At 38.8% G+C, this 26,088-nt stretch overlaps 1 protein-coding gene across 3 annotated transcripts in view; it reads right to left on the reverse strand.

Annotated features, from left to right (window-relative positions):
• Positions 1 to 26,088, reverse strand: part of MAPDA (N6-Methyl-AMP deaminase) — a 26,311-nt gene continuing 223 nt past the window's right edge. Inside the window, exons 1-11 of one of the 3 annotated variants that reach the window (XM_077764572.1) lie at positions 25,878 to 25,988; positions 16,773 to 17,004; positions 16,395 to 16,525; positions 15,599 to 15,659; positions 12,531 to 12,618; positions 9,975 to 10,056; positions 7,131 to 7,257; positions 5,956 to 6,036; positions 3,717 to 3,855; positions 1,340 to 1,440; positions 1 to 767 (exon numbers count right to left, since the gene is read on the reverse strand). In XM_077764572.1, coding sequence (XP_077620698.1) covers positions 573 to 767; positions 1,340 to 1,440; positions 3,717 to 3,855; positions 5,956 to 6,036; positions 7,131 to 7,257; positions 9,975 to 10,056; positions 12,531 to 12,618; positions 15,599 to 15,659; positions 16,395 to 16,525; positions 16,773 to 16,838 — 1,071 coding nt within the window. In that variant the 5' untranslated portion in view covers positions 16,839 to 17,004; positions 25,878 to 25,988 and the 3' untranslated portion in view covers positions 1 to 572. Of the gene's footprint in view, positions 768 to 1,334; positions 1,441 to 3,716; positions 3,856 to 5,955; positions 6,037 to 7,130; positions 7,258 to 9,974; positions 10,057 to 12,530; positions 12,619 to 15,598; positions 15,660 to 16,394; positions 16,526 to 16,772; positions 17,005 to 25,877; positions 25,989 to 26,088 lie in introns of those variants that run through there. The other 2 variants (XM_077764571.1, XM_077764573.1) reach the window with 2 other exon arrangements.

Consider the following 26,088-nt stretch of genomic DNA (forward strand, 5'->3'; position numbering starts at 1 on the left):
TCTTAGAAGCTAGCTTTATCTGTCACTAGGGTCATCCAAAGTTGATTAACCCTGACTACTGGATATTCACAAAAATCCATGGTATGCAGTATAGCCTGGTGTTTCAGGGAATGCTTAAATGAAGGGAGTCTGATTAAAACAAGCACAACAAAATATAGAGAGCTGTTGCCACAAGCTACAAAGCTTAAAGGTTTTAGTGGCAATCTGTTTCCCCCCTCTTCATCTTATTTAGACTAGTAACTCCAAATTCTTCCTGATGAGAAACTTCTTCGATTTTCCTGAAGTTTTATGATCACTAATAGAGAGGAACTGGTGGAATGGGGAGTTTCGTTAGCAGCCGCTTTCAAGTCCCTTCCAGTAAGCAGCTTAGAGGTAAGCTCTGTAAGACCTCAGAGTCTGCAGTCAGTTTAAGACATGTTTACTGCACACCAACCATTAATACGGTGCTGGTGATGGAGCCCATGGTACCTGGCTGCTGTGCTTCAAAGGGAGCAGTGGACGGTTTACTAAGTGGGATATGGCAGGAAGATCCTCATTGCAGTGCAGTCAAAAGTAGTTTATCTCACTGCAGCTTAAAAATGTAACACTTTGGGTTTCAGATGATTCCACTTCCTCTTCAGTTCAGACCTGGTGCTGTCAGAAGCAAAGATGTAGTTGATGGATTCATAAGATAGATCCCACACCTGAGACTGGGTCAGATTAAATGTTTCAGCAGCCAGCTGGTACTCTTGAGAAAGGTGTGTTGCAAAAATACCCTTATCATCAGTCTGCCAAAACAAAACAAAACCAAACCAAGAAGTTTAAAAATGAACAAGGAAATAATTTTTAAAAAATTTTAAAAATAATTTTAAAAAAATTTTACAAATTTACATTCTATTTTCCTAATATTTACCATGCTTCTTTTAAGAGTCTAAACAGGCCTATAAATGTGTCCATGTGTATCTATAACTTAATAGGCTTATTTGTCCTTTTTAAAACAAGAACTATAAACACCAGAGCAGTGGCTCTCAACCAGGGCTGCATATTAAAAATCACCTAGGAAGCTTTTAAGATGTATCTGTGCACAGGACTCACCCCAGATCAAATAAAATAGAATCTCAAGGTATGGTATTGGGCATCAGTATATTTTTTAATGTTACCCTGGGTACTATCCAGGACCTTTTCCCAGAGAGCCAAACCTAAATCCCCCTGGCCGTCTGCAGCCCCTCCTGCCCTGATCCCCTCTTCTACTTGGACAGCACTGTCAGGCATGCAAGGCAGTCAGCCAGGGATGAATGTGTGACCTAATGCACCTCTGAAACTAAACAGGAGTGAAATACTTCAAACAAAATAACCTTACACAGATCACAGAAGGATGGGCAATGCTATACCAGAATCCGAAATGATGCTGGTCATAAGACGGAACCGTCTGACTTTTGATGTTTGAGGTCAAACAGAGTTCTAGATGAAAGGAGGAAAAGGTCTCTTATTAAAAGCAGATTAGTAGACTCACTCATCAGCATTCACCAAGTAGACACATGAGAAATCTTTCCAAAGTATGCTAATTTTCAGTAGTTCATGACTTTACAAAATTGACCTTATATGTGAAAATTTGTAGTTCAAATAGTGTAGTTGTGTGGGATGTATGTGTAGCAAATAGGGCAGCAACTGTACCAGGCAGGGAACTCCTATCCCCTCCACATCCATGTTCTTCCCTCTTTCTTTTACCAAAATGGAGAGGAAAGAGGAATGTTAAAAGGCAGTCACCTTGGAGAAAGCAGGGAAGTATGATGAAGAAATTGTGTTTGTTTTTTTTTTAAAGCTTATTTCTTTATTTTGAGAGAGAGTACAATCAGAGGATGGGTAGAGAGAGAGGGACAAAGAAAGAGAATCCCAAGAAGGGTCCATGCTGTCAGCACAGAGCCAGATGCAGGCCTCAAACTCACAAACTATGAGCTCATGACCTGAGCTGAAATCTAGAGTCAGACACTTAACTGACTGAGCCATCCAGGCACCCCTGATGAAGGAATCTTTGAAGGGTTGCTGCACTTCTTCCTGGTCTTATAGAGGCTAAGACAAAATGGTAGCACTACTTGAGGGCTATAGCATTAAAAAAGCCAAGAGCAGAAATGGATTTCAAGAAAATCCCTAAACTCCTGTACTCAGACAACCATCTATTCACTGTCTGCTGCAAGTGAATCCATCTTAAGAATGACATCTAGGGGAGCCTGGGTGGCTCAGTTGGTTGAGTGCTGACTTTGGCTCAGGTCATGATCTCAGTCTGTGGGTTTGAGCCCAGAACTGGGCTCTGTGCTGTTAGCTCAGAGCCTGGAGCCTGCTTCAGATTCTGTGTCTCCCTATCTCTCTGTACCCATACTCGTGCAATCTCTCAAAAATAAATAAACATTATTAAAAAAAAAAAAAGAATGACTGCTATTATTAACAAATTCCTGCCTTGACACACTGTACCCAGCTACCCCAGCCAGAGCAGAAATACTTCACTGACTTGACTGACGGTGTCAGCTCACTAGGGTAAGGCAGCCTCCCATTCAGTCCAAGGGATAGCCACTTGCTCCCTAACTCTTCTGGGCATAGAACTGGGCCACCACACTAACTAAGATCACTATGCAAATGATTTCCATTTTCTCTACTTTTACGGATGTTTAAAAGTGTCCTTATGGGGCACGTGGGTGGCTCAGTTGTTTAAGCATCTAACTTCAGCTCATGTCATGATCTCACAGTTCATGGGTCTGAACCCTGCTCTGGGCTCTGTGTTGACAGCTGGAAGCCTGGAGCCTGTTTTGGATTCTTGCCTCCCTCTCTTTCTGCCCCTCTCCTGTTCACACTCTGTCTCTCTCTCAAAATAAATAAACATAAAAAAATTTTTTTTAATGTCCTTAGTAAAAACAAAATCCTATTATTAATTGCTAAGAAACTCTAAAATATACACCCACATGAGTGTTTTTGCCAACTGATCAATGTGTAAATTTAGCAAATTGACCAGTTAGTAAAATGGTTTTCAGCCAACCGCTTTTTTCCCTCTAGAGAAAGGCCTTCCCTAACCATCCAACTGAAAGTGGTTATTTCATCACTATTATATCAAAATGTTTAATTTTCTTCAAAGAACTTAACACTGACATTTTCGTGTGTACCTGTTTACTGCCTCTTTTACCTATGCCAGAATATAAGTTCCTTGAGAAATAAATCTTGCCTGTTTTGTTTACTGTTCTATTCCCGGCAATTTGAACAGTGACTGGAACAGAGTAGGCACTTCATAACTACTTGTCGTTAAATAAAAGCAGCTCCAGGACACACAGGTAGGCAAACAAGTATGTAATAGTCAACACACTTATAAAACTAGGAATTGGAATCATCCATAATTCTTAATTTTTAAATAAATGTCACATATTTTCATGACATGTTAATTTAGTAAAGTCATTGAAAAATTCTAGATGACCCTTATTCCTTCAATATAATATTGAGTTTCAGGAACTGGGGAATGGAGCAGTGAACAAAACAAAGGCCCTGCTTTCATGGAGCTTATATTCTAATGGAAGGTAAAACTTTCTGTTACTTAAATGAGGCTCGGGACACACATGCACCATGCAACTTTTTATTTCTAAATGACACTAATATATTTAGAACAGTGCTCCTCTACATTTGGGTTGCATGCAACCTGGTGGCTGGGGACAAAGGCACAGAATACTGTCTGGAGGACCTAAAGTCCCAAGCCTTACCCAGTGGTATTTGGTGTTGCCTCACAAAGTCTACCAGTTCCAGGGATCCTCCCTCAGAGGAGTTGAGAAATGTCCCATGCCCAATTCTGTCAGGAAGCAGATCCAGAAGTACTTGTGTTTCTTCTTTTTGGTTTGGAATCTCAAAAAAGAAAGAAAAAACAGGGAGAGAGAACATCAATAACCTTTTTCAGTGGTTCTCAAAAGTACTTTTTTTTTTTAACCTTTATGTTTATTTTTGAGAGAGAGAGAGCAAGTGCGAGCAGAGGAGAGGAGAGAGAGAGAGAGGGAGACACAGAATCTGAAGCAGGCTCCAGGCTCCATGCTGTCAACACAGAGCCCGACACAGGACTTGAATCCATAAACCGTGAGATCATGACCTGAGCTGAAGTTGGACACTTAACCAACTGAGCCACCCAGGCGCCCCAAAAAGTACCTTTTTTCTACAGCCAGCTACTCTGTCCCTCAAAGAAGATAATGCTGACATTCTGGAAAGCTGAACTACTTATACCTTCCCAGCTCTCTTCTTTGCCTTTATCTTTCCATTCATTTCCCAATATTCTTCTAGTTTCATTTCAATGACAATAGGAGTTAACAACAATATTAATAACAACAAACAAAGACCCGCCCTGTGCCCTTTCACATAAATTCTCCTTTAAACCTCACAAGAATCTTACCAAGTATTAAGACAAAGAAATTAAAGTTCAGAGAAAGTAACAGGATCAACTTGGAAGGAGAACTGAATCGGGAAAGGGACCTTCCATCTTTTATTTTTTTCCTTTTACATTACACTTTTCTATACTTGGATTTTCTTCAGATACACCTAACTTTTGCAGTTAAAACATAAAGCTTTTTTGTTGTTGTTGTTAAGGTCATGGGGCTCTATCTGACTCCAGGGCTCTGACGCATATGTTTTATTTTGACAAAGCTAGACATTCCCCAACTACCATGAAAAAGTCTAGCTATGCTTTTTAACTGCTGGTTAGCCTAAAATACAAATGACTGTAACATGGTGAAATGTTTTATTTTTTTATTAAAAAAAATTTTTTTTGAAATGAAATGTTTTATATCAAATGGATGAAACAAGAAAAGGAACAGAGACTGAGGTAAAGAGAAGGTTCTGATGCAGTTGCACAAAACCAGAGATAACTAGTCACAGTAAAACATGCTGGCTGTTCCAATATATTGACCTATAGCTTCAAATCAGACATCACTTAGTCAGCTAGAGGCTATCCTTTGAGTGAGAGAGGTTTTTGATCAGACTGTGGAAACACAGATCCTGGATGTTAAGTTCTGCCACTATATTACTGATTCCTTATAGAAATGAAAAACATCAGTACTGACAAGAAACTCTAATTTCTCCCTTAATCTTCAAATCATGATGCTATTCAACCTTTATATATTACTGCATCTAATACAATAAACCTGTGATGTAAGTAGCTTCAGTATTATTTCTTGCACTCAAGACAATAAACCCCAAACTCATCAAGTTGTATACATTAATCATATACAGCTTTTTATATGCAGAAAGAAAGAAAGAAAGAGAAATGAGAAAGGGAAGGAAGGAAGGAAGGGAGGACGGAAAGGAAAGAAAGGGAAGGAAGAAAGAAAAGGTAAGAAAAGGAAGGAAGAAAGAAAATAAATGGGTAGAAGTACTGAGGTACAAAGTAAATCCATCTGTAAAATGGGGGAAAGTGTAGTGGACTCGCCTTTGCTTCACAGGACATGCTTATGAAAGTGACTGTTCTGCCATTAACTGTCATTGTGCTATGCTGCCAAGGAGCTGAGGCCCAATGAAGGGCACCTGATCTTCTGATAAGCCTTATAAAATAATGATGAGCTACTTCCTTCCTTGCTAATACATGTGATACATTCCAGTCCCTTATCCTACGAGCACAACTGAGATGAATTGGTGGTGCTTTTCTCAGTGTCAGCTGGCCAATGACACACCGATAATGAAAATTTGTGCATTTTCTCTAGTAAGATGTCATTAAGCTGCTTTAATGACACAGCTGTAGTGCAAGTCAACAGCCACCCCCAGGAACCACAAAGACATAGAAACAGTAACATGAGGAACTAAAGCAAGTCATGCCTTTATCATTATAATTTATATTCTAAAACATTTCTACATTTCTCCTCTAAAAAACCTTTTTCCAAGGCAGGTTTACTTTTAGCCATTTACAAATGGTTATTATTTTCATTGTAATCTACCTTCTCAGCCTAATTTTACAATATTATTTACCTCTGAAAGATGCAACGCCAACTTCAGACCTGCTTTTTTAGCTTCTAAAAGAGGTTCCAAGAAGTCTTTTGCTTGTCCTACCTTGAAGATAAAAGTTAAAATGAAGATGCATTAGCATTCTAGGCAAATCAAAGAATTGGGTACTCTGTCTCAGTAAACAAAAGAATAAAATAATGGCAAGAAAAAAATGGCACATTGATTCATTTGAAAATTTCATTTATAAAGCACCTACAATGTGCTAGACACCTTAGGGAATACAAAGCTGGCAAAGACACAACCCCTGCCCTCAAAAATGTTACATCTCATGAACCTGAGATCAGTCAGCCAACCTAGATATAGAGGTCACCATATTTTATTTCTGAAGGGAAATCTAGATATCTAGCACTAAGGAGGAGAACTCACCGATTCAGGAACCTGGATGATTAGAGCAAAGAAGCATCTACCAAATAGATGAATGAAACAAGAGCAGAATAATCCAGGTTTAGACAAAGCCATAAGAAACAATTTCCTGGGACTCCCTACAATTCAATGGTTTTTAAATACGGGCAATTCTGCCCCCACAGGGGACATCTGGCAATATTTAGGAACATTTTTAGGTATCATAACTAGGAAGGTGCTTCTGGTATCTAGTGGATAGAGAGGCCAGGGATGCTACTAAACACTCTGCATTTCACAAACATCCTCCCAAGACAAAGAATTATTTGGGCCAGAATGTCAATAGTGTCACAGGTTAGACACTGTGCTTGAATCTGACATTCAAGAAGCTGTAGGCCAGCCTTTTTCAACTAGGGGTTCTGTGAGATAATTGAGCCCTAGCCATAATTAAGTACTTGTTTCATAATTGTTAATTAAGTATTAGACATGCATTGTATGTAATAAATTAGCTTCTCTCCTAGGTATATAGAAAGATACTGGGTAGCATCTTTAGAAGGATGGAAAAAAATAATCACATTGTCATGCAAATCATTTTCTTTTTTCTTTTTAGAGGGCTTAATTCTTTCCCTCACTGAGAACAGTTGCTACAGACATTCTGGTCATCCAGGGCAGAACAGGTCTTCATCCACACGAAGAGTCTGCTGGACCTCTGGAGAATGCAGGATGCTCTGAGCTAATCCTTACCCCACAAACTGATTCTACCTTCCAGAGATAATATGTATTTAGGAAAAGTAGCTTACAGTCGGGTCTCCACTGAGGTCAAGGCCAAGAACTGTATCCTCAGTTGACAGAAAGAACTCTTCAGCAAGTTTAACAGTCTCCTTGGCTACTGAAGGGCCACCTCTTCTGTCGATTGCTATCAAATACCTTTAATATAAGAAAAACACAGCTGAAAACAAATATGGTGCAGATGAAAAAGACAACTCTGAGTATAGCCAGGGAGGTATGGCAGGCTTCATGTAAAATTTACTTACTAGGAAAGGTATAGCCTGACTGATAGGACAGCTTACTTTGCCATATGGCAAAAGACATAAATTCCCAAATAGCACCAAACATCTAGTTACTGTTCAAATTTCTAAATGTCTCATGGTTTTTGTGCATGTATTTGTTTTTTGAGTTTTTTTGATTCAGAATTCAACAAAAGTCCAAGCATTGTGTTGGTCAATGTATCCCAAGTCTCTTTTAATCTAGAGGCACTCCCTTCACACCTCACCTTACCCCTTTTCCACACCCCCATACCACCTCTTTTTTTGAATTTATTTGTTGAAGAAACCAGGTGCTTTGTCCTATAAGGCTTCCCACAATATATATTTTACTGAATGAATTCCTATGTTGCTAACCTCTTCTCCTGTCTCTTATATTTCCCATAAATTGAAAATTAAATCTAGTCTACAGACTTGATCGGATTCAATTTTTTGGCCAGGGTATTTCATAGGTAGTGGTGTGTTCTTTAATCAGGAGGCCTAGATCCACTATTTCATTAAGTGTTACAAAAATGGTAATATTCTAACATATATTCAATAGCTGATACAAATTCATTCTTCATAGGTTAGCTGGAATTCTATAAGGAATCTAACACCCAAAGAACCCGCTAATATTGCAGAATTTTCCTCCAGCATTTATTAATTTATCAATTTTTTAACACAAATACAAAAAGAACTTCCTCCAGCATTTATTCATTTAGAAAATTTGGATCAACTATATATAAAAGGCAGCCCTTTTTTTTTTTTACTGTAATGATTTCTTCTACCATTAAATGTTAGAAAACAACATCAATCATATGAACATAACAAAATATAACTGTCCTGATTGCTGAATGTTTAAGGAAGTTTTCCACTTTTTGTTATAAATAACACTACAATAAAGAATCTTACATATAAATAAATTTAATTCCTTAGGAAAACATTTCTCTAAGAGGGGTACTGGTCCAGAGGGAAAGATTTTTATACATCCTAATACACACTGCTTTGTAAAGAAGTTTTATTTCTTACTTAGGCTCACTAGCAGTACGTTCACAAACACTGGTTATTACCCCTTTTTGGGGGGGCCTACTGAAATGGCATTGTAATATTTCTTTTTTTTTTTAATGTTTTATTTATTTCTCAGAGAGAGAGAGAGGCAGCATGAGCAGAGGAGGGTCAAAGAGAGAGGGAGACACAGAACCCGAAGCAGGCTTCAGGTTCTGAGCTAGCTGTCAGCACAGAGCCTGATGCGGGCCCGAACCCACGAACTGCAAGACCATGACTCGAGCCGAAGTTGGACGCCCAACCGACTGAGCCACCCATGTGCCCCGGCATTGTAGTATTGCTTTTTAAAATGGTGTGATTAGTGAGATTAAATAGTTCCCTATACATTTACTGGTCATTTGTAAGTCTTCTTTTCTGAATTCTCTTGTCTTTTATCTGCTTTTTTTGGAGGGAGGGATGGTATTAGTCTAGTTAAGCTTAATTTGGAGAGATTTTGTAGCCAGAAACTATACAGGTAGCTTTCTTCCTTCAAGGACTTATTGAGCCCTGATTATGTGTCACCTCTGTTGTAAGTACTGGAGGCATAGTGGTGAATCAAAAGAAAAGGTTCCTAGCCTCATGAATTTACACTCTATTGGGTATGTATGTACAAATAAAACAAGATAGTGCTTGCTTCAGCAGTACATATACAAATAAAACAAGAGAATTTCTTTTTTTTATTTTTTTATTTTTATTTATTTCTAGGATAGAGAGAGACAGCGTGAACAGGGGAGGGTCAGAGAGAGGGAGATACAGACGCCCCAACAAGAGAATTTCTGATCCTGTTAAGAAGAATGCCATAAAGGAAATAAATGGGTCTACTAGAGGATTTGGGGGGCACTTCAGATGGTCAAGGAAGCCCCCTCTGAGCAAGTGAGAGCCAAACTGAGAAGTGAATAATGAAAAGCCAGCCATGCAAGGATATGGTGGAAGTGTGTTCTAATACAAAGGTATTGAGGTGGGACAGTCCTGGCCTATTTGAGGATAGAGAGCAAACCCATGTGTAGTAACAAATGGTCCAGATAAGGCTGTTGAAGTAAGAGAGGCAACCAGATCACATGAGACCTTGTTGGCCACAATAAGAAGTCTGGATTTTAGTGGAAGACGAATAGGAAGCCATATTTCTCTAGATAACAGTACTCAGAATTTTACTGCCACATGAATCAATTTAGAATTGCATTCTCAACTTCAAGCAGTAGAGTTCTTGACTCTGTTTTTTTCTAAGGTAAAATAAATTACTGTTTGATTTATAAAAATCTATTACACTCATGGGGCGCCTGGGTGGCTTAGTCGGTTAAGCGTCCGACTTTCGCTTAGGTCATGATCTCGTGGTTCGTGGGTTCGAGCCCTGCGTCGGGCTCTGTGCTGACTGCCAGCTCCGAGCCTGGAGCCTGTTTCAGTCTGTGACTCCCTCTCTCTCTGACCCTCCCCTGCTCACGCTGTCTCTCTCTCTCTCTCCTAGAAATAAATAAAACATTAAAACAAAACAAAAAAAAATCTATTACACTCATGATCAAAATGACAACTTCACATTCTAGTTTTTTAAAATGGTGACCACTAAGGCACAGTGCTGCTTACCTAACATCAATGTCTATGTTTTCTTGTTTGGACTGTTTTATACCCTCAAGTATAGATTCCACATAAGTCTTTTTAGTCATTCCTGGAAAGGACATAAAGAAAATATTTGTAAAGAGATCATCAACTATTTCATCCTTCAATATTAGCATCCCTCTAAGAACAAATACATTTTCACTTTTTGTTGTGACAAGGATATGATTAAAGTTGAGTTAAAACATGGCCCTGTGGGTACATTTTTATAAATTCTAATTGTGCTTTTAAAATTTTATTTATTTATTTTGAGAGAGACACAGAGCCTGAGTAGGGAAGGGGGAGAGAAAAGAAGAGAGAATCCCAAGCAGGCTCTGCACTGCCAGCGTGGAGCTTGATGTGGGGCTCAAACCCACAAACCATGAGATCATGACCTGAGCTAAAACCAGGAGTTAGACTCTCAATCAACTGAGCCACCCAGGTGACCCTTAATAAAAAATTTTTAAATGAAGTACTAGAAAACTGAAATGAAAAAAAAAGACATACAAAATAAAGCCCANATAAAAATTTTCTTAGATTCAACAGACATAAAAATACTCTCACAGAGGCACCTAGCTGGCGTAGTGGGTAGAACATGAGACTCTTGATCTCAGGGTCATGAGTTCAAGTACCATGTTGGGTGTGGAGCTACTTAAAAAAACAAAATTAAACAGGGGCATCTGGGTGGCTCAGTTGGTTAAGCATCCAAATCTTGGTTTCAGCTCAGGTCATGATCTCACAGTTTAGTGGGTGTGAGTCCGGCATCAGGCTCAGTGCTGCCAATGTGTAATCTGTTTCGGGTTCTTTCTCTCTCTCTGGACCTCCCCTACTTTCTCTTAAAAAAAAAAAAAAAAGTTTAAAAAGTAAACAAACAACTACTCCCACAAATTGCTATAAAAATTTGAAGCGCTATTCTAAAAAAACAAGACAAGAAGCCCTTTTTAAAGGCCTGTCCTTAAAATAACAAACACCATTTTTCTCTTTTAGCAGAATGTTTTCCTGTTGGTCCAGAAAAAAATCCCCTTTTGGGTTCTCTCCTCCTTAATCCTGGTCACCCTCCATATTTCCTGTCCAGGGCATGAGAGCAGTTCTTCCAATTCTGGGTACACAAGTCCTCCTCTTCTGAGGGGCTCTGAAAGAACACTTTCCAGAACAAGCTCCTCTAAAAGACTCTCATACCCCAATCATAAAATGCTTACTTTTGATGGAATATCTCTAATAATTTTTAAAGTTTATTTATTTTTGAGAGAGAGAAAGAGAGCAAGCAGGGGAGGGGCAGAGAAAGAGGGACAGAGAGAATCCCAAGCAGGCTCCAGGCTGTCAATTGAGAGCCCAACGTGGGGCTCGATGAGGGGCTCATTCTCAGGACCCTGAGATCATGACCTGAGTTGATAGCAAGAGTCAGACACCCAACTGACTGGGCCACACAGACACCCTGGAAAATCTCTAATAAAGCAGAGAAAATTATAAAGAAAAAAAATAAGAGTTAACCTGTAATCCCACCACTCAGAGATAACCACCACTCAGAGATAACCACTGTCTTTGTTTTTCTAAGTATACATATGTATTTTTTTAATAGATGAGATGCTACTAGGTATATATGTATCCTGTTCAGTCGTTTAACACTTTATTCTGAGCTTATCCCCAAGTCTTTCAAGTATCTTTGCAAATATTTTTAATGGTTGCCTAATATTCCATTAACCCTTATTTACCCATTCCCTACTGTTGCATATAAAAGCAAACTAGCTCGAATAAGTGGCAGGTTTCTTCTTTCCTGTCCTGTCCACTATCCTTACCAGCATAACTTGGAATTGATCTTGCAATTTAAAAATGCAAGATAAGAATCTTCTGCTTGTCCCATTTCAACATTTACATTATGTAGTTTGAAAATTTTTACCCCCTGAATGACTGGGCTGCACATGTCAGGGCACAAGATGATCTGACAGGGCCTTTTCAGGTTACACACAGATTATTAAGAGGGACCCAATGACACTACATAATATCTGTCAGTGCTGTCCTTATGAAAAGAGGGTCCCAGGAAATTTCTCCGGACCACATTCAGATCCACTCATCTCCATTAAAAGAGATTTTACCACCTTGTTGCTGCTTTCTCCTGGCCTAAGACACTATCAGTTTCTGAGAGGTGACTGAAAAACCTTCATTTCTGTGACTATCATAAAACATGATTCTGCATCTACTCAGTGGCACTGTCTCAAGGGCCCTGATGCAAGGACTGAGAATTAGCCTCTCTTTAAAACACTGTAACTATAAGGAGCAAGTATCCTTTTCTCAGAGTGAGAAAAATAAATAAGAACAGACGAAATTTTTGTAGGCTTTCTTATTTTCATTAAACAGACAATCCCTGACCTGATTTTTTTAAAAAAAACTTAATAACTCACTCATTAATAATGTACATCTTAAGATGTGGACCGCTGACTCCTCAACAATGTAAAAATAAGTGCACATATTCTCAAAGTTCAAAACAAATGAATCATCAAAGCACACAGAAAAAAAAAGTTTATTTGCCAAGAAGTAATTAAATTCTACCTGTAGCATCTTCTCTTCTGGGTGTGCTCCTTAGTTCCAGGTACTTGACACCATCATCTGCAAATTCTTTAATGACATCTTTCGTGACCTGATAATTATGGCATTGGACACAATACTGATAATGTTAGTGTAAGGATCCCAATGAAAATGACAAATGCTACACCTTTATCTCCTTGCATTAAATTTGATTTGCAAAAAAATGTTGGAAGTCTCTCATGTGGTCAAGATGACCTGCTTTGTCATACCATGGCTGGAGACTATGACAGGACTATAACACTTCCAACAGCTCCCCTCATAGCACTCATTCTCACATTAAATCCAAATCTACACATCATGCACACCTTTTGGCTCTTTTCTCTTTAAACATTTCTCCGTTTCCTAGTGTTCATAATAGCAGTTGATAAAACAGAGAAATGAGGCAATACTAAAACTACCTATGAGTGCATAGAACTAGGGAGATACATATGGAAATAAGTGGTGGGGCCCTGGGGTGGCTCAATCAGTTGAGCGTCTGACTTCGTATTAGGTCATGATCTTGTGGTTCATGAGTTCGAGCCCTGTGTCGGACTCTGCACTGACAGCTCAGAGCCTGGAGCCGGTTTTGGATTCTGTGTCTTCCTCTCTCTCTGCCCCTTCTCTGTTTTCACTCTGTCTCTTCTCTCCCTCTCTCAAAAATAAACATTAAAAAAAGAGAAAGAAGTGGCTAAATTAGGTATTACTGAGGCACCATTTAAAGGCTTAATGTTCTTATTCAGGTTATTTAGGAATATGTTGTATTTTTCAAGAATTTCTTCAGGCAGGGTTACATTTGCCCCAGAAGTACTAAGAAAAATTCCTCATTGGCAAATAAAATGGGTGATAAATATGAATCAAATGGTATACAAGTTGGCACAAATTTCAACAATCCAAATATGGCTAAATGGCCAGGGTAAATGATATCAAAAGGATAAATGCATTTTTTCCTTCTCTGTCATCCATCCTAAAAATACCAAATCTAGAAGAAAAAATAACCAGGTTAGAAATGCTGTAATAACCAGCTCTAGTTAGTCCTTGCAGCTGGTATCCTAATCTTAACCTGCTTTGACTACAAGCATATGGTCATGGAAGTGCAGTATCCTGGCAAAGGAACAAAGGTTGGCTGATTATGTAGAGAGTGCCTAACAAGGTGGCACTACTTTGGTAGATTCATTGTGATCCAAGGTCTGGGCTTCATCTGGCTTTGGGCATGTGTGTTAAAAGCCAAAAAGGAATTTATTGTAATAAATTTAACGAAGCTCAGATTCACCAGGAGGTCTGGAGAATCAGCCTCAAACGCATTAAGAATCATGTGACACTCCTAGATGAAGCAAGATACCACAGCTTCTTCCACCACTAAGCAAGACCTTGTAGTTTCTGTACCATCATCACAGGTACTGGACCCCATGGCAAGGCTGCCCCCAAAGCTCTATGTTGCTGCCAATGCCACTACCAGAGTGTGGGCCTCATCTATGCAGGCCAAGGAACTTGCATCTTGTTACTGGCTCCAGAACTTGAACAGACCCACAGAGGCCAACCGACTCTACCCCAGCTAACATGTGGCTAATGCAGAAGCCTATTTGTTAATGTATGCATTGACAATGAGGGTGGAAGTGAGGGTATGAAATGGCAGTCCTCACTGACTGACGAGACCGCATCTACTATCCAAGTTTACTCTTTCTCGGTTTCTTGAGGTACCTGTGAAACTAAATAAAACAGAAGGCTGTTGACAAGCATGAAATGAGAGCAATGAAATGATTTATCTAGGCCACAGTGAGGCCTGTGGAATCATCCCTATTCATGTCCAATAACACTTCCCTGGAGTCCACATCTGGGTCTGCCAGATTCAGCCCTTTCTGCTCCATGCAACAAGTACTGAGGACAACTCTTATTCAGGCTCTTTCTTCAGATAGGACACATCACAATTAGTTAAGTTTCTGCTTACTCCAAGGATGGTAAGTCTGCATCTCTTGAATGAGAAAGAATATTGGCTCTGGGGGTGTCTGGGTGGCTCAGTCGGTTAAGCATTTGACTTCAGCTCAGGTCATGATCTCACAGTTTGTAAGTTTGAGTCCCACGTTGGGCTCTGTGCTGACAATGCAGAACCTGAAGTTCCCTTCAAGTTCTGTGTCTGCCTCTCTCTCTGCCGCTCCTCCACTCACAACTCTTTCTCTCTCTCTCTCAAAAATAAATAAACATTTAAAAAATTAAAAGAAAAAAAGAACATGGCTCTGGAACCAGATAAAGATAGTTATTCCCTCCACTTATTCTGTGAATGACCTTACACAAGTTACTTAACCTATTTGAGCCTTGGGGTTTCTTTTCTTTTTTTTTTTTCCACCTGCAAAAAGGAACAGTAAAAATACCTACCTCAGAAAGTAGTCTCAGACGTAGTGTCTGGCATATGCAATAGTTAATATTATTATTTCAATCATGTTCCAATCAGAACACTGACAGGATTTTGTTTCTCTCCATTTACAAAGAGTACATTTTAAAATGCCACCCTGGCCAGACAATGATACAGAAGCCAGTCTTCTATGTCAGGCTCTAATATCACAGAGCTTCAGATAAGAGAACACAGTGGTGTCCTCTAGTCCTTCATCCCCAGAGGGAAGGTACACTTTTCCTAGGGATTAATCAGTTATTCAGTCTCTAAGTACTTCTTGAACTTCACTGTCTATACTGTCCACCTAGGCAGTTAAAAGTATCTCAAGCAATACAGATAAAGCCTTATCAAGGAAATGCTCATGTATGGTCAAGTATTTCATATGGTATGTTATATATGGAAAACAGGACAAGATCTTATCCTCCATTTTATCCTGTATGTAATAGAAAATGATGATCTGGGTTCTTTTATCTTTTACAATGAAGCAGTCTTTTGATATTATTGCTTGGCAAATGCCAGACATTGGTTTTGAAAAGAGTTGCCATAAAAAAGCAGAAAGCATATCTCATTTCATTCTTGATTAAAGTAAAAGGTCACGTATAACATCAGAAGAGCATAAATTACTTAATACTTTTTAAACCACTCTAAAAATTGCTTCATTTCTCACCATTAAAATATCTTCAGGGCTAGTAGTAAGCTGATGAATAATTTGAAACATCTGGAAACATCTGCAACGTGAAAAGTTTTAACATACTCTAGTCATTAAAAACTTGTCACTCAAGACAGACCCATTAAGTTGAATTAATATATTTTAGGCTAATACTAATTACATATTTATAAAGAATTACAGACTAACTTTTTCAAAAATTACCCTGATCTGGAAGGACAATCAAATGACTGAAAATAAAACATTATTTTTAAGTGGGCAATATTAGCTTTTCTTCACCACACCTCCTACCCCCTGCTGATAACAGCAAACAGGGAGACAAATCAATAAACCTACATTTGTAAGTCTAAAGAATATTCCAGGGGCACCTGGGTGGCTCGGTCAGTTAAGCATCTGACCCTTGATTTCAGCTCAGGTCATGAATTCATGGTTCATCAGATTGAGCCCCCCATCAGGTTCTATGCTGACAGTGTAGAGTCTGCTACGGATTCTGTCTCTCGGTCTCTCCTCTCTCTCTCTGCTCCTCCCCTGCTCTCTCTCAAAATAAATAAACTTTAAAAAATAAAGAGAGAGAGAATATTTCAATATAGTACAACTTTACAAACAACCTAAATCACTAAAAATACTGCCAACAGACTGACAGCTGGAAACAAATGCTGTATGTCAAGTTATAGTCTCCATACCAAATAGCTACTCTATTTCTAAACTACAAAAATCTGGATTCTTACATACTATTTACAATTCAAAACAACACAAGAGAAAAAAAGAAGTATGTCCACAACTTCCCCAAACTCACTCTTCTAAAGTTCTTTTCTTTCCCTTGTCAATCACAGTCATCTGATCGTGGATTTTAAGACCTGGCTTCTTGGCTATCAGTTTCTTCATGGTATTAGAACTAATGGATCCATTCAAGTGGGCATGCAGTTCCTAAAACAAGAGAATACCATCAGTAAAAATTTCTCAAGTATCCACTAGATTCATAGCATCATACCAGGTACCTGATGTTTGTATTCTGTACCAGGTAAACGACCTACCAGGTATAGTACATAGCTTTACAGTTTACAAAGTTTAAAATTCTACCTATAAAATGTACTTTTCTTTGTATGAAAACAACAGTAACACAGATGTCCTTATAATTAGCAAACACTCCAGAATTCTGTGGCTGAATTCTTACCACTTTAGGTAATTCTGAATAAAAAGCCGTCTTCCATGGCTGTTGGTGTTCTTCTGCTTCCATCATGATGTAGTAGAGAAAAGGTCTTTCTCCAAATACTCTTGTTCTTATTATAAACAGTACAATGTACTTTAGTCAGTAAGTTGTGTGGTCTTGAATTTCCTTCAGATTGTTTTATGTCTGTACACTTTGATAAGATAAACTGTATATGTAGCTCTGGGCTCAGTTTCACCTGCGTAAACAAATGTGAATATTTTTAGGTGTTGACAAAAAAGCAAAGAAACAGAATTTTGCCACTTTGTTCCTCAAAAGATGAAAACCCCAGGGGCACCTGGGTGGCCCAGTCAGTTAAGTCTCCAACTTCAGGATGCAACATGGCGGAGAAGTAGGGAGCTCCATACATTTCACTCACCCCCATCTCTCAAATGAGAAGGCCTGAAGCCATAGGAACCCTTACAGAATCCAGGAGTTTGGTAGGAAAAGGAGACAGTGTCCACTGAGAAAACCTTATACTGTGAGTGCGAACTGGTGAAGATAAAAACAGGCCGGGACGGAGACACAGAGGGAGGGGAGGGATCCCTCTTTGCGGGGAGCCTCGGTAAGTCGAAGGGAAAAGAAAGAGCGGCTGAAACTGCTCAAGAAACTGTCCCTGTCCCTGAAGAGGAGAAAAACCTCGGCTCAGGACACAGAGTGATCCAGTTTCCAGCTGTCCAGCTGCCCTTGAACAGGACACATTGGTCCCAGATGACGCCGGGAGAAACCGCTCCTCTGCTCCTCAGCAAGACCTGGAGGGGAAGCGGCGCACCTGAAGCCGCTCTGCCAATCTTCTGGCTCCGCTTGATTCCCTGGGGGGAGGCGAGAGGCTTGAAACTATTCGGAGGGAATGGGCCTGTGGGCTTATATTTCCGGCGGTATCAATGGGGCTCTTGGACTAAGATCTGGAAACGAGGCATGGCTTGGGGCATAGAGCATGGCCCACCTTGACTACACAATCGGCACAGGGAGATCAGACCGAAAAGAGTGAGTTGCAACTCTAGGTTCAAGAGGCAACTGGGGCGCTGCCATTTTTCTCCCCATAACCATCAAGGTGGGACCTCAGGGACCCACCTGCAGGACAAGACACAGTGGAGGCTAAGACCCGCCTACACTAAACCATGCCCATCCCTGCTAGAGAGCTGCTTTTTTTTTTTTTTTTTTTACTGGAGCCCAGGGGCAATACCAACATGGATGCACTGCCGTGATTAATTCGAGATCAGTTCTTTGTATTCAGATATATTTTCCCTTGTCTCATTCATAACCCTCCCCTCTGCTGGACTGGGCACTCTGGTCACTGGTTTGCTTAAACAGTCACATTTAATCCATTCTCTAGATGTATAGTCTACATGTCCACCACTACCTTTCTCTCTCTCTCTCTCTCTCTGGAGTCATCAGACTATATACTTTCTCTGAGTAACATTATCTTTGTTTCTTTCTCCTCGCCTCTTACCGTATTCTCCTCTTTCTCTGAGTCTCTCTGCCTGGTTACTATCCAATTTTGCTTCCTCCTTACCCTGTCATTTCTCTCTTTGTATCTGCTCTTCCATCAGCACTGCATACACCCGGCTCTTTATTTGTAGCTGGGAATTCTGGTTTTATGCCTTTAGACTGTCCTTTGTCTTTTTGGTTTTTTTTGTCTTTCTTTTCTTTTTTTCTTTTTCTTTTTATTGTCTGTTTTTCCTCCTACCTCTTTTTTCCCCTTCTTGTTTTTTTTCTTTTTCTTACTCCCTTTTAGTTTGCACATTTGTTGGATTTGTCTGTGTGTTTCTGTGCATTTGTTCCCTGTGTGTTTGTCTGTCTGTTTTCTTTTCCAGGGCAACCTCAAGAAACAAGCCAAAGTACACATGGTGGAGAGTCCCAAATACCACTACAAGTAGGGAAATAAAATAACCGAAGTCTCAATAAAAGACCAAGAGATACCATTCAAAGAACACTTCCTGAATGGACAAGCTCTGGACGGTCACAGCAATACACGCAAGTCAGAGTGCATAACAAGCTTTTAAAACTAACAAGAGACAGAAAGCTAGCCAAAATGATGAAACAGAAGAANTGGTTTTTTTTGTCTTTCTTTTCTTTTTTTCTTTTTCTTTTTATTGTCTGTTTTTCCTCCTACCTCTTTTTTCCCCTTCTTGTTTTTTTTCTTTTTCTTACTCCCTTTTAGTTTGCACATTTGTTGGATTTGTCTGTGTGTTTCTGTGCATTTGTTCCCTGTGTGTTTGTCTGTCTGTTTTCTTTTCCAGGGCAACCTCAAGAAACAAGCCAAAGTACACATGGTGGAGAGTCCCAAATACCACTACAAGTAGGGAAATAAAATAACCGAAGTCTCAATAAAAGACCAAGAGATACCATTCAAAGAACACTTCCTGAATGGACAAGCTCTGGACGGTCACAGCAATACACGCAAGTCAGAGTGCATAACAAGCTTTTAAAACTAACAAGAGACAGAAAGCTAGCCAAAATGATGAAACAGAAGAACTCTCCTCTAAAAAAATTCCAGGAAGAAATGACAGCTAAAGAATTGCTCAAAACAGATATAAGCAACATAACTGAACAAGAATTTAGAACAATAGTAACAAAATTCATCACTGGGCTTGAAAAAGGCATGGAAGACAGAGAAACTATTGCTACAAAGACTATGGAACTTAAAAATAGTTGTGATGAATTAAAATGATGCTATAAATGAGAAGCAAAATAAAATGGAGGCATCCAATGCACAGATTGAAGAGGCAGAGAGGAGAAAAGGTGAATTAGAAGACACAATTATAGAAAAAGAGGAAGCTGAGAAAAAGAGAGATAAACTGATCCAGGAACACAAAAGAAGAGTTAGAGAGCTGAGCGATACAGAGTGGTAACAGACCTATCTACTGAAACCTAGCAGGCCAGAAAGGAATGGCAGGAAATCTTCAATGTGATGAACAGAAAAAGTATACAGCCAAGAGTCCTCTATCCAGCAAGCCTATCATTCAGAATAGAAGGGGAGATAAAAGTCTTTCCAAATAAACAAAAATTGAAAGAATCTGTCACCACTAAACCAGCCCTTCAAGAAATCCTGAGGGGGACTCTATGAGGGAAATGTTGCAAGGAACACAAGGTACCAGAGACACCACCACAAGCATGAATCCTACAAAGAACACAATGACTCAAAACCCATATTTCTCAAAAATAACACTGAATGTAAATGGACTAAATGCTCCAATCAAAAGATATAGGGTAGCAGAATGGATAAAAAACCAAAATTCATCTATTTGCTGTCTACAAGAGACCCATTTTAGGCCTGAGGACACCTTCAGATTCAAAGTAAGGGGATGGAGAAATATCTATCATGCTACTGGAAGTCAAAAGAAAGCTGGAGTAGCCATACTTATATCAGAGAAACTGGACTTTAAAGGAAAGGCAGTAACAAGAGATGAAGAAAGGCATTATATAATAATTACAGGGTCTATCCATCAGAAAAAGCTAACAATTATAAATGTCTATGCGTAGAATACGGGAGCACCTAAATACATAAAACAATCACAAACAGAAACAATCTTATGGACAAGAATGTGCTAATACCAGGGAACTTTAATACTCCACTTACAGCAATGGATAGGTCAACTAGACAGAGAATCACTTAAGAAACAATGGAATTGAAGGACACATTGGACTAGATGGATTTGACAGGTATATTTAGAACTCTACATCCCGAGGCCATGGAATTCACTTTCTTCTCAAGTGCGCATGGCACATTCTCCAAGATAGATCACATATTGGGTCATAAAGCAGCTCTCAATAAATATGAAAGAATTGAGATCATACTATGCACACTTTCAGATCACAATGCTATGAAACTTGAAATCAATCACAGGAAGAAGTCTGGAAAACCTCCAAAAACATGGAGGTGAAAGAACACCCTACTAAAGAATGAATGGGCCAATCAGGCAATTAGAGAAGAAATTAAAAAATATATGGAAACAAATGAAAATGAAAATACAACAATTCAAACTCTATGGGATGCAGCAAAGGCAGTCCTAAGAGGAAAGTACATTGCACTCCAGGCCTATTTCAAGAAATTAGAAATAGCTCAAGTACAAAATCTAACAGCGCATCTAAAGGAACTAGAAGGAGAGCAACAAGAGCACCCAAAACTCAGTAGGAGAAGAGAAATAATAAAAATCAGGGCAGAAATAAACAATATAGAATCCAAAAAAAAACAGTTGAACAGATCAATGAAACCAAGAGTTGGTTTTTTGAAAAAATNTTTTATGAAGCCAGCATCACTTTGATTCCCAAGCCAGATAGAGACCTAGCAAAAAAGAGAACGATAGGCCAATATCCTTGATGAATACGGATGTAAAAATCCTTAACAAGATCCTTGCAAATCGAATGCAACAGCACATAAAAAAAATTATCCATCGTGATCAAGTGTGATTCATTCCTGGGTTATAGGGCTGGTTCAATATTCACAAATCAATCAATGTGATACATCACATTCACAAAAGAAAAGAAAAAAACCCATATAATCCTGTCGATAGATTTGATATATTTGACAAAATACAGCATCCCTTCTTAGTAAAGACCCTCGAGAAAGTCGGGATAGAAGGAACTTACTTAAACATCATAAAAGCCATCTATGAGNAAACCAATGTGACAATAAACTTTTTTTAAAAAAGAAAATAAATACTATTTAGACATAAAAAAATAACATAAAATAAAAGGATAAATTTATAAAGTCTGTTTTGCGTAAAAGTTTACATTTTTGAGTTGCTTAAAAAATATAAAGGAAGAGGGACACCTGGATGGCTCAGTTGGTTAATCATCCAACTCTTGGTTTCGGCTCAGGTCATGATATCATGGTTTTGTCAGTTTGAGCCCTGCATTGGGCTCTGTGCTGACAGTGAGGAACCTACTTGGGATTCTCTCTCTCTCTCTCTCTCTCTCTCTCTCTCTCACCTAGCCCCTTCCTGGCTCATGCTGTCTCTGTCTCTCTCTCAAAAATAAAAAATAAAATAAAATAATAAAATAAAATAAAATAAAAGGAATAGCATAGGAACTGGAATCACATGGACCTAAATTAATCCTTATACTGGTTCTGCCACCTAGTAGCTGTATGGCCTATGTTACTTAGTTTCAGTTTTCTTATTTGTAAAAATGGGATACAAATGCAGAGTAGCTTTGAGGATTAATAAAGTAATTTAAATTCCCCTCTACTACATTCCCATATAACCCAGTGACTATCTTTACATCAGCACTTTGTCACATTATATCTCAATCACTGACTTACTTGTCTTTCTTCCTCACCAGATGAAGAACTTGTTCAGAACAAGAACTATGGCTTAATCTACCTCCCTAGCACCTAAGACAATGCTGAGCACATGGTAGATGATAAATAAATCATCATTTCCCTTCACCTCTGAAGGTGGTTTATAAATTAAGATAAAATTTCAAATGAAATTTAGTGATTTTCAGAATAGACACCCTGACCTCTAGGTTATCCCATCTTAATGATGATGGGAGAAGAGTAGTTTCCATTCAGATTCTCCCAGGTAAGTAGCAAGTGCTTTTACTATTATTTTTAATTCTAATTACTTTGCAAAATAAATTTGCCACATTACAAATCAATAAATTGATACTGAGAGGCATTAAATAAGTTACCACAATATTAAAATGGTCAATAAACAATAGCCAAAGTATGGAAAGAGCCCAAATGTCCATCAACTGATGAATGGATAAAGAAGATATGGTATATATATATATATATATACACACACACACAATGGAATATTGGTGATCAAAAAGAATGAAATCTTGTCATTTACAACAACAAAACAAACATTGAAACAAACATAGAGTGTATTATGCTAAGTGAAGTAAGTCAGAGAAAGACAAATATNAGGGACATAAACCATACATATACCTAGGTAGAAAGGATACATAGAAGTCTTAAGAAAGTGGGTTGGAAATGGCAAAGGTCAAGGGAGACAAATTTACTTTTATTTTTTTTTTTTTACTTGAATTTTTTTTTTTACAAATAGTTTAAAATTTACTTTTATTTACCATACATAGTTTTGTGCAATTTGAAGGTTCTAGNGTAACTATAATTAAATTATATATATATAAAACTTTTAAATACATATATAAAACTTGCAAAACAATTTTATTATTATGAATTGTGAGAGGGAAGAACTTTTATGTGTAGACAACAGAACAACAACCTAAGAAAGTACTTAGGACATTTTTCATAGTGGGCTAATAATCATATACATTTTCGATCCTCTAGGATTGATCTTATTGACCAGTCAATCCTTTAGGATTGACTCTAGAATCCTGATTTTATTTTGAGCTACATTCAAGCCACTCTCCAGATTGAGCTTTAACTCATTGTAAATTTACTGACCCACTGGCTACAATGTTAACCTCTGGGAAATTTGAGAGGCACCAAAAAGCACAATCGTTACACATTTAAAAAAACTGTTGCTCCCCAGCACCTGGATGGCTCAGTTTGAGGACCATGCAACTCTTGATCTTGGGGCTGTGAATTTAAGCCCCACATTGGGCGTAGGGATTACTAAAAAATAATAATAATAAACTTAAAAAAATAAAAAACTTGTTTCAATGATCCAAGCCCAAGATACTGCCATCAACAATACCAGGCCCTGTCACATTCTACCTTCCTGGGCTAGGTTTCGCATGGGCCAGAAAAAGCTGGGATGGGAGTGAGTAGCCAAAAGGCAACACACTGAGCTATGATCTTTCCACACTTGTATTACATTTCATCAAGTTTGCAAGATCAGAATCAAGTCTCCTGTCTCCCAGAGAATATTTTTCATGCCAAAAAAAAAAAAAAAAAAAGTAGGGGGGACTTAAAATAATAAAGACATTTGTTACTATATATTAAGTACTTATCATGAACCAAACACTGTGCTAAGTTTCTTAGGTGGTCATTTTACTCAATGCTCACTATGATCTGTGAGATATTATCATCCTCATTTTACATGAGAATAAACAGATTAAAAAAGTAATAACTGGAAAACAATTGTAAGGTACCCGAATCACAAATTTTGCTCCATTCTCTTTTTTCCTGAATCGCTTTTCTTGATCTGTTCTTTATCAAAAAAATAAATATTTCTAACATATCACATATATTTTACTAATTTATCATAAAAAATATACTTCTATATAACTGTATACATACTTTAAACTCCTACAATTCTTTTTTTTTTTTCTTCTTTGGCTCTCAATCAAATCTGAGACAACTCAGAAACCAGCACTTACTCCTCTCATTAAAAAAATTTTTTTTATGTTTATTTATTTTTTAGAGAGGGGGGAGAGGGCATGAGTAAGGGAGGGGCAGAAAGAATGGAAGACACAGAATCTGAAGCAGGCTCCAGGCTCTGAGCTGTCAGCACAGAGCCCGAAATGGGGCTTTAACTCACACTTTAACCAACTGAGCCACCCAGGCACCCCAGTACTCCTCTCATTTTAGAGATGAGGATTCCACAGCCCCGCAAGCTCAGGGGAGTGCTTCTCCCATTCCTATCAGAGGCAATTCCAAACACCTCAAGACTTCTACTAGACCCAATCCCCTCATACTGAACTAACAACCCAGCTGCCAGCTTTACAGAAGATAACAGAAGTCACCAGTATTTCTCTCTGCCCTCACCTACACCTAAGCTTAACTATATCTATGCACCTTCTTCTCTCATAAGTTAAAGAAAAAGGATTCATTCTGTTCTCAACATCAATTTGTGCCCTAAATCCCATTCCCTCCCAGCTGATTCAAGTCATTACTCCACCAGTTAATGTTCTCACTTTTCTGTTCCTCCAACCTCTCCCTCTACTGGCTAATTTCCCTCAGGGAACCAACATACAGGTACAGTATTTGCTTCCACCTAAGAAACAAGCAAACAAAACCTTTCTTTCATCACATATCCCTCTTTACTGCCTTGTCTTTCCTTTCATTCTAAGCTAAGCTCCTTGAAAGCATAATTTAGACTGGCTGCCTCCCATTACTTATCTCTCATTTACTGAATATGAATTCTGCCTTTACTGCTCCACAGAAATTGCTCTCCCTAAAGCCATTAAAAGCTCTTCAACACCAAATATAAAGGCACTTTTCAATTACCAAACCTTTATCCTGACTCCAACTTCTAAGTTCCAGTACCCAAGTCCAAATCAGCTGGACTCCTAAACTCTTGCTCTTAATCATTCTGCTACACTGCTTCGAGGTCACCATAGTTACAGTCATCCTGATTTCCTTCTCCACCTGAGCCCCTGCAGTCAGTCACCAAATCCCAATTAAGAAATTATAAATCTCCCAAATATCTCTGGAAGCAGTTTCCCACTGATTATGACTTCTAAACACCCAACTTAGAAAGCTCGACGGTTATTTTATTTTTCAAATGTTATTTACTTTTGAGAGGAGGAGGGGGAGAGAGAGAAGGAGACACAGAATTTAAACAGGCTTCAGGCTCTGAACTGTCAGCACAGAGCCCCACGAGGATGTGGAACTCACCAGCACTGAGATCATGACCTGAGCCGAAGAGGAACGCTCAGCCGACTGAGCCACCCAGGCAACCTCAAACTCGATAGTTATTTTAAACACCCAAGACTCAGACCATTTCAAAGGGAAAAATCACCTCTCTTCTGTGATTCCCTCTCCTGTGGATATATTCAACACTACCTTAGAATCACAGACTTTTGGAAACGGAGGGGAATGTCATTTTATAACACAGAAACAGAGGCTGAGTGGTTTACTTATTGTCGCTTTGCACAGAGCCGGGAATACTGGGGAATTAATAGTATACGTCTGTGGGGAAACATTTTTTGGATGAATCACAACGTCTGTAAGCTTCTTCATTTTGCACCTGACCCCCCTGACTTGTTTTCAGATTTAAATGGGATCTCTTTTTGAACTACGAAAGCGTTAAATAAATTAGTAAGTACTAGTAGTTAGCATCTGAGGAACAACCCCTTCTCCTTGTCCCGCAAGGTCAGAGGTTCTAACTAACCCTGCTGTGCCGCTACCAGATAACGCAATGCTGACTCTGCCGACCAAGGAGATCCGGTTGTCAGTCCTCACAGACTCACCCCTTAATGATTTTTGTCAACGGCTGAGACAACTATGAGACCTTGCTAAATTTTCCCTTCAAGACGTAAAGGCTTGTAGAAAAGCGACATCCCGCACTCCCCGGACACAGTCCACATGCCCACAATAAGTCATAGCGGTTAAGTCTTCCTCAGAAATGCAGACCCAGAAAATCTTAAAATGTCAATGACAGTCGAATTTTAGCTCAAGCCA

This window comes from Crocuta crocuta, unplaced genomic scaffold, assembly GCF_008692635.1.
Source record: "Crocuta crocuta isolate KB4526 unplaced genomic scaffold, BGI_CrCroc_1.0 scaffold102, whole genome shotgun sequence".
In the NCBI taxonomy this organism is placed as follows: Eukaryota; Metazoa; Chordata; class Mammalia; order Carnivora; family Hyaenidae; genus Crocuta; species Crocuta crocuta.